Source organism: Branchiostoma belcheri, unplaced genomic scaffold (assembly GCF_001625305.1).
Source record: "Branchiostoma belcheri isolate BF01 breed outbred unplaced genomic scaffold, Haploidv18h27 scaffold2, whole genome shotgun sequence".
Taxonomy (NCBI): domain Eukaryota; kingdom Metazoa; phylum Chordata; class Leptocardii; order Amphioxiformes; family Branchiostomatidae; genus Branchiostoma; species Branchiostoma belcheri.
This window is the reverse complement of record NW_017803490.1, coordinates 9,895,401-9,904,272: the sequence shown is the minus strand read 5'-3', so window position 1 is coordinate 9,904,272 and position 8,872 is coordinate 9,895,401. Positions and strand designations below refer to the sequence as shown.

General features: G+C 44.1%; 1 protein-coding gene across 1 annotated transcript in view; it reads left to right on the top strand.

Moving 5' to 3' along the window:
- LOC109468540 (PHD finger protein 12-like) overlaps positions 1-8,302 on the top strand; it is a 19,416-nt gene extending 11,114 nt beyond the window's left edge. The window contains exons 9-16 of the mRNA XM_019766783.1: positions 235-372; positions 1,085-1,964; positions 2,241-2,378; positions 3,403-3,482; positions 3,912-4,077; positions 5,608-5,690; positions 6,097-6,270; positions 7,027-8,302. Of these exons, the coding sequence (XP_019622342.1) occupies positions 235-372; positions 1,085-1,964; positions 2,241-2,378; positions 3,403-3,482; positions 3,912-4,077; positions 5,608-5,690; positions 6,097-6,270; positions 7,027-7,278 (1,911 nt within the window). The 3' untranslated portion in view covers positions 7,279-8,302. The remainder of the gene's footprint in view (positions 1-234; positions 373-1,084; positions 1,965-2,240; positions 2,379-3,402; positions 3,483-3,911; positions 4,078-5,607; positions 5,691-6,096; positions 6,271-7,026) is intronic.
- The last annotated feature ends 570 nt before the right edge of the window (positions 8,303-8,872 follow it).

Sequence of the window (8,872 nt, the reverse complement as noted above, 5' to 3'; positions counted from 1 at the left end):
CAGCCACCAGAGACGGTGCCAGACCCCTCCAGTGCCAAGCCCATCGTCTACTCAGACGGAAGGAGGCCGATGACGATGATGATTATTTACAGGTTCCAAATGTGATAAAGCAGCAGTACCTGTTGTTTATTGTTGTTTATTTATTGTTATTTATTATTTCCAGGTTCCAAACGCGATAAAGCAGCAGTACCTGTTGTTTATTGTTGTTTATTTATTGTTATTTATTATTTCCAGGGTTCCAAACGCGATAAGCAGCAGTACCTGTTGCCGCCGCCCCTGATGCCGCCCCCGCCCAAGCGGCTGTGCCAGGCCGCCCCGACCAAAGAGCCGCGACCGACGTCGCCCAACACCTCCGCAGGAGAGCAGGAGGAGGTATGCAGCTCTTTGTCTTCTTAAAATGCCATTTGTTTGTTTTTAAAAGCCCACACGGCTCTTTGTTTTCTCTAGAAGAAACTAATTTGTTTTTATCTGGCATCTGTATCGGTATAGCCGGTATAACCGCCCTTTGGCGTAACACGCCAAATTTTGTTTGTTAGATTTTAAAAAATAATGGAAAAATAATGCAGAACTGGAAGATCTAACTTTAGTTTTGAGGCCTGAATACATTTTGCAACCTACTGGTAAAATACCATTAAACTGAATAAAATGACCTTTTGTTTTGCCCCCTGTAGTAACTAAAGAGTGCTCATGTGGCTGACATGTTTGTTTGATTATTTAGTGGCTGAAGAGCGTCCTTTTTGCTGACGTGTTTGTTTGTTTGTTTAGTGGCTGATACATTTGTTTGTTTAGTGGCTAAAGAGCATCCTTATTGCTGACATGTTTGTTTGTTTGTTTGTTTAGTGGCTGAAGAGTGTCCTTTTTGCTGACGTGTTTGTTTGTTTGTTTAGTGGCTGATACATTTGTTTGTTTAGTGGCTAAAGAGCATCCTTATTGCTGACATGTTTGTTTGTTTGTTTGTTTAGTGGCTGAAGAGCGTCCTTATTGCTGACGTGTTTGTTTGTTTAGTGGCTGATACATTTGTTTGTTTAGTGGCTGAAGAGCATCCTTATTGCTGACTTGTTTGTTTGTTTGTTTGTTTGTTTAGTGGCTGAAGAGCGTGATCGCGATGCAGGTGAAGGTGGCCCAGCACCTGACCCAGCAGCAGCTACGCGGCGAGGCTCCTTCCCTCAAAACCACCCTCCCCGCAACCGCGCCCGTTACCATGGAAACCGCTCGCGTGCCCTCGCCGCCCGTCGTAACCACAGCAACCACTGCCTCAGGAACTCTCGTCGACCAATCACAGCACACGAACTGCGTCGCTGCTACCAGCGCGACCAATCGCGGCTCCCCAGTCCCCAACGGGCCGGTCAAACAGGAGGCGGCAATTCACAGAGACTCCAGCCCCACGCCGCTTGTAGGGCTGCAGGGGGGGCACATTGGGCCGCATGGGGCTCAAATAGGGCCACAGGGGGGTCACACCGGGCCGCAGGGGCCCCCCAAACCTCAGGAAGTCTTGGCCAATGGGCCCACGTGTCAGCGATCGGAGGGGAAGGCGAACGGGCCGGTTCTGGCTGGCGGCGGGAGAAGCACGATCAGCAGCTCTGCGCCGGAAACGTTACTCGACCTGCTGAAACCCGACCCTGACCGGACGCCCAACCATTCCCTCCCCAGGCCAAAGGTCGTAGGGGAAGGGTCGGAGGTCAAGCCGGGGGAGTCGCGTGTTGTGACCGTGCCCAACAGCATGACGGCGAACCTACAGCAAAGAATCGTCACCACGGTCGCCGGGAGACAAGGCACCGTTGTCACCACGAGGGTCGTGACCCCAAACGCACGCCAGGGTCAAGTGCCAAAGGTCAGCGTGAGTCAGGGCATGGCCGTCAGTCAGAGCCCTGTTCCCGGGAGGTCGTCGCCCACGGTTACGGGGTCAGCAGCAGGCCTGATGGGAAGTCTAGGCCGGATGGTGAACAGCCAGGCAGTGGGGTCAGGTGAGGTCAAATCTTCTGACAGAAATCTGACAAAAGATTCAGGGCTCGAAATTCATTGGGAATAGGTGCACTGTTGTTTTTTGTTGTGTGCACCATATAAGATAAAGTAAGTAAATGTCAGCAAAAACTAATTATGTTTCGCTTCTAAAGAAAAGTACTATAACAATGACTTTGTTATGTTTCTGACACTTAGATGTTAAGATAGCGTGAAACATTTGGATAAAATATTAAGTGTTTGTCACAAACATGTCAGCCTTCTTTTTCTCTTCCCCGCAGCCAAAACGGTGAACAGTCCGAGCCCTGGCCTGGGCGTTGCCGGGGGTAACAAGGCCCCGCCCGTGACCATGCTCAGCTCCTCCCCGACGATACAGAACCTCAACAACCAGCTGCAGGCCATGATAGACGGGGTCGGAGGTCAGTCCAGTGGAATCATGGGAAGGCTTTTGCACAGCAGCAGATTTAGAAAAGTTGTGCAAATTTTGGTTTAAGGATCACAGTTTAGACAAGGCAATAATAATATAGTGTTTTGGCAGAAAGCAAACATTGTTTTTGCTCTGTTTTTATAATTTTTCCTCAGACAAATAAGGTCAATGACTGGACAAGACATCTGTCACCATGGTAACTTGTGCTGTAGCAGACAAACTGTGGTGTTGGGTTACATTATGTAGTAGGAAAGAGTTGGAGGGGCTGCTCACCATACTAATATATGTGAATGTCGGAGGTCAGTCGGGAATCATGGGAAACTTTTCAAGATGTGTATTTTTTTTTATTCATGGTTCACCACAAAACAAGGCTCATGAGAGCCACTCAAATGCTTTGGGTTACTGTACAGCCAGTGAGGACAGATGTTTGTTAACCTTAGACTTGAAAAGTTTAAGGTTATACCCATATGGGAAACAATCACGTGGTAGCCTATTCCTCGCTTTTAGAAGTGTCATGCAAGCTTTGGTCAAAGGACCAATGTTTAGATTACTAGTAGTCAATTATTATGTTTATCTCAGCAGAAGGAGAGGTTTTGTTTTGTTTGTCTTCTTTTCCAAACAAATAAGGTCAATGATCTAGACACGACGTCTGTCACCATGGTAACTGGTGCTGCAGCAGACAGCCTGTGGTGTTGGGTTACATGATGTAGCAGGAAAGAGTTGGAGGGACTGGTCACCATATACTAGTAATAGTAGTATATGAATACATATGTATGTACGTATGAATGTGTTTGAGTAAGAATAAACAGAGCTGTAGTTTGTTAGGCTAGACCATGTGAAGGCAAATATTCATTATCTTTGCAAATGTTACATTTGTACTTTATTTATGTCATCACGTTTTGTGCAGTCCAACAATACAACATACTACTCAGAACAGTACAGTTGATTATGGTGTTAATCATGGCATTTCCTTCAAAGCTAGACCTTAACATGTTGTTTGAATGTTTGATTGACAGAAGTTGAACTGAGCAAGTTGGACCAACAACTGATCAACATCCTGGCCTTCCAGAGGCTACAGCAGCTCCTCCCGCCAAAGGTGAGGCACCAAGCTCATTGTATACTACTCAAACATTACCTCCTGCCAATAGTGAGGCATACAGCTCATCATATACTACTCAAACATTACCTCCTGCCAATAGTGAGTCATACAGCTCATTGTATACTACTCAAACATAACCTTCTGCCAATGGAGAGCCATACAAGTCATCGTATACTACTTAGATGCTGCCTCCCACCAACAGTGAGTGACATGGAACATTATGTACTAGTCATATACTGCCTCCTGCTGGAAATGACTTACAAGTCTCTTCATTGACTACTCATTCACATGAATGTGTCCTTTCGAAGATGAGTGTCATTAAGATGCATGCAAAGGTATCTCCCTAGAACTGAGAAATCTTGTAGGACAAATCTTAGAACTTTCTTAAAACCTTTCTTAATCTGCTCTTTCTTACCCCCCCTCCAGACCTCCACCTCTCAGCCCAGCAATAAGAAGACGTTGTTTAACGGACTGAACGGGCCGCTGCTGTCGGGCAGTTCGCAACAGCTGCAGGCGCGAGCCGTGATGTGTCCGCTCACGGGCAAGGGGCAGCCGGTCCAGATGTGCTACAGAACGCTCCACATAGGAACAGGTAACTACAGAACAGCTACAGAATAACTACAGAACTCTCCACATAGGAACAGGTAACTACAGAACAGCTACAGAATAATTACAGAACTCTCCACATAGGAACAGGTAACTACAGAACAGCTACAGAACAGCTACAGAACTCTCCACATAGGAACAGGTAACTATAGAACACTGCACATAGGAACAGGTAACTATAGAACTACAGAACAACTACAGAACAGCTACAGAACACTGCACATAGAAACAGGTAACTATGGAACTCTCTACACAGGAACAGGTAACTACAGAACAGCTACAGAACTCTCCACATAGGAACAGGTAACTATAGAACATCTACAGAACTCTCCACGTAGGAACAGGTAACTATAGAACATCTACAGAACTCTCCACATAGGAATAGGTAACTACAGAACAGCTACAGAACTCTGCACATAGGAACAGGTAACTATAGAACAGTTACAGAACACTGCACATAGCAACAGGTATCTATAGAACAGTACAGAACTCTGCACATAGGAACAGGTAACTACAGAGCAGTACAGAACTCTCCACATAGGAACAGGTAAATACAGAACTCTGCACATAGGAACAGGTAACTACAGAACATCTACAGAACACTGCACATAGGAACAGGTAACTATAGAACAGTACAGAACTCTGCACATAGGAACAGGTAACTACAGAACAGTACAGAACTCTCCACATAGGAACTGGTAAAAACAGAACTCTGCACATAGGAACAGGTAACTACAGAACATCTACAGAACACTGCACATAGGAACAGGTACTTAGTAACTACAGAACAGTACAGAACACTGCACATCGAACAGGTAACTATAGAACTACCCACATAACAACAGGTTGCAATAGAACTACAGACATAACAGTTTACTATAGAACTATACACATAACAACAGGTTGCTATAGAACTACACACATAACAACAGGTTACTATAGAACTACACACATAATAACAGGTTACTGTAGAACTACCCACATAGGAACAGTTAACTACAGAACAGCTACAGAACTCTTCACATAGGAACAGGTACTTAGTAACTACAGAACAGTTACAAAACACTGCACATGGAGCAGCTAACTACAGAACAGCTACAGAACTCTCCACACAGGAACAGGTAACTATAGAACTACACACATAGCAACAGGTTGCTATTGAACTACACACATAACAACATGTTACTACAGAACAGCTACAGAACTCTGCACATAGTAACAGGTAACTATAGAACAGCTACAGAACACAGCACATAATTATAGAACACGTCACATAGCAACAGACAAATACAGAACTACACTACTAGAGAACTACACCCATAACAACAGGTTGCTATTGAACTACACACATAACAACAGGTTGCTATAGAACTACACACATAACAACAGGTTGCTATAGAACTACACACATAACAACAGGTTACCATAGAACTACACACATAACAACAGGATACTATAGAACTACAGACATAACAACAGGTTGCCATAGAAACTGACAGAAGTTGTTCCCCTGCAGGAGGTGACATGGACGTGTGTTTGAATCACTACGGCAACTGCAGCTTCGTCTCCGCAAAACACGCCTGTATCTTCTACGATGAGGTAAGGTTTCATTTAACTGGCAGGTTACAGATGTGACAATGTAACGTGAAATTTCTTGCAAGTTCCGGTAAAATCATTGTATATTATAATGCAAGATTTTAAAGGTGAACAAACAGTTCTTCAAACATTCGTAAATAATTTCATCAGGTTGGTAAACGAATGAATAGCAAAGTTCTTTGATCACAACCATACAAAATTGTATATCAATCAATAGTTCTTGCTTATAAACCTGCATTTCTCCTCTGGTCTCTCAGTCACTGACAAAAGGTAGTGGATACTAGCTGAAACGTCTGACCTTTTCCAAAATCATATCCAGTTGCTAGAGTAACTGCTTCTTGGGGTATGGTGAGTTTACTTCTTGTGTTGGAACAAAACTCTATAACTAAAGCAAGAATCTTGATTTCAGACGACGCAGCACTACGAGCTTCTGAACTACAGCGAGCACGGGACGACGGTGGACAACGTGCTCTACTCCTGCGACTTCTCCGACAAGCAGGCCGCCGTCGCCCCCGGCAACCCCATCGTCAGCCAGGTCCGCAGCATCATCTGCAGGAGGAGGCAGGAGAAGGAGGAGGAGAAGGTACCCGGGGCTCTGTTGGTTTGTTTGTTTCGCATAGATGTTAAATAGTGCTGTATACCGGTTCACTGGACTTGGATCCGGACTTGTAAGAATGTTTAGGTCCAAGTAAAAAAAAAACTAAAAGTCAAGAACCGAGTCCGGACTTATTACCATAAAAGACCATTTCACATTACCCCTTTTCTTTCCAAACCACCTAAAACCTTCCGTAGATTGCAAAATCTTTGCTGCAAAATGAAGAAAACATTGCCATCGGGCATCGTCAAGTACCAGCCTCCATGTTGTGTGGCCAAAGTTTCACCCAGACAACATTGCAAGGTTGCCAACATGCAGTTTTGTATATGCCATGGGTTTAGGGCTGGACTTACAAGTCCGGAACTGAACCTAAACCTCTGGACTTGAACCCGGACCTGAACCTAAAATTGGGTTTAGGTATGCATCACTAATGTTAAACTGCCTTTAGGTGTCACACACACCAGTTTTATACAATAGTTTCAAAACCAGACTGTAAGATTTGATCCACTCACACTGGGAAAGAGCCCTATTCTTAGCGATAATTTTGGTAGGATCTTTAACGTGAGGTGTGGATAAATTTCATAGAAAATGCACTTACTGTAGTTTTGTGAATGGCGCAGGGGGTTGTTTCAGTTTTGTGAAGACGATTGTTGTTGTTCTACGGGAGAGAAAACGCATGTCTGCGAGTGGCTCCAGTCTGCCCAAACCCTGTAACTGCAAAGTTTTGTTGTTGTTGTTTTACAGGAGAGAAAACGCATGTCTGCGAGTGGCTCCAGCCTGCCCAAACCCTGTAACTGCAAGGCCAGCAGCTCGAGCCTGATTGGCGGCAGCGGTGCAGGATGGGAAGGCACGGCGCTGTTGCACCATGGGAGTTACATCAAGGTCGGGTGTCTGCAGTTCGTGTTCAGTATCGTCGACCACGCGGCGAGATTCGCGCCCGGCGAGCGGAAAATGTCGGGAAAATCAACCCTTCTCAGGTCCACCTCAGTCCCATAACAGTCCTATTCCAAACTCCCTACATCCTTTGCAACTACCCATGATTCTCTGCAGGATGGGGCAAAGGTCACAGGTCAAAGTGTATGAATGATTCTGAGTGTACAGATGATGACGAGTTAAGAAAAAAAAACAAAGAAGATATTTTTGAAAGCTATCTTTACTACTACGTTGTACACAATTGTTGTGGATGTTCCGTGGTTTTTCTAGTAGATATTCCCTAGATTATTTTTGTGGAAGCGAAAATAAAAACTCTGTTCCGATGTATTTCTCCTATGTTGTCAAGTTCAGAAGATAAAAGATTTATTGTTAGGGTTGTGTAAGAGTGCAGTGCTTCCTCCTTGAAAGTAAGAGTAAGAACTTGTGAAGTTGAGAGCTCTTTTCAAATGGACTTCGGTAGCTAAGGGACTAGATCACTTTAGAATGTAAGTTAGGTCGGACAATGTTGTCAAACGAAAAGAAGATGAGTAGATCATACTCAGTGCGAAAGTCTCAGCCTCAACTGCAAGTCCTGGAAAATGTAAAGACGACATTTCGATGTAAAATCTACTTCTTGTATCTTCTCAAGAAATGATTGGCGGTTTTGACAAGAAGCTGAGAATCGGTAGAAATGAAATGTGGAGGTTCCAACATGTTTTAATGTTGGGGGGGGGGGAGGAAGGCCACTGCTGTCAGATATGGCATCGTTTGTACCCTATTTTTGAACGTAAGTTATTTTTAATGAATTTTGAGCGCTTAATTCGTGAAGAGCCTCTACAACCCCTTCCTCTTGAAATGAATTTGATAAAATGTTTGTAAAGTTTTAGTGTGGAGTCTGTAGTTGGAAGCTTTTGCCACGTTTTATCTGGTCCTACGAAATACGAGGCTCAAAAGTTGAAATGTTGATTTGTTGAAGAATCTACAGTTTTCTTCCTTGTACATAGTGTTTGATAAGTGTACAGATCTATACTGTTGTCTAGTATTACTGACATGTATGTATATCCATAAAGGAAAAATGCTTTAACAGAAAAACTTATGTGTGAAAATATCACCAGTCTTTTATTTTACTGTCGGGTGTGTTGAGCACGTCGGCAGAACGTACTGCACCTGCGCGAAACCCGTAATGTATTGTACATAGCACTTTGGCAGAACGTCTCATATAAGGTCGTATTCGCGCATATAAGGAAAACATCTCGTCTGCAGTTTCCAAATGTTATGTCGGAAAAGATATCCTCTGCAACAGGCAAACTTCTGATGCAACGCTGACCAAAAATCCATCGATAACTGAAAATACAGGGTTTTGCGCAGGCGCAGTACGTTCTGCCGACGTGCTGGTGTGTTGCATTGTGGGAAGATGACGGGGAAGATCATGTGACCGGGTTGCTGGTCTGTGATTGGCTGAGGAGGTGCTTACATCATTGGTGTTAGAGGGTATAGCTCAGCTTTCGTTTTTTCCTTGGGTAAATGCTTTATCAAATATTTATCTGCACAAAATTATTTTGTAGTTTTCTGGATGTTCACAAAGCTGGACCCTCTCTCATCAATGTTCTTAAGGCCCCCCCAATTTAATTTGTTGGTTCTCGGATTTTTTTCAGAAAAAATATGAAGCGACAGGGCG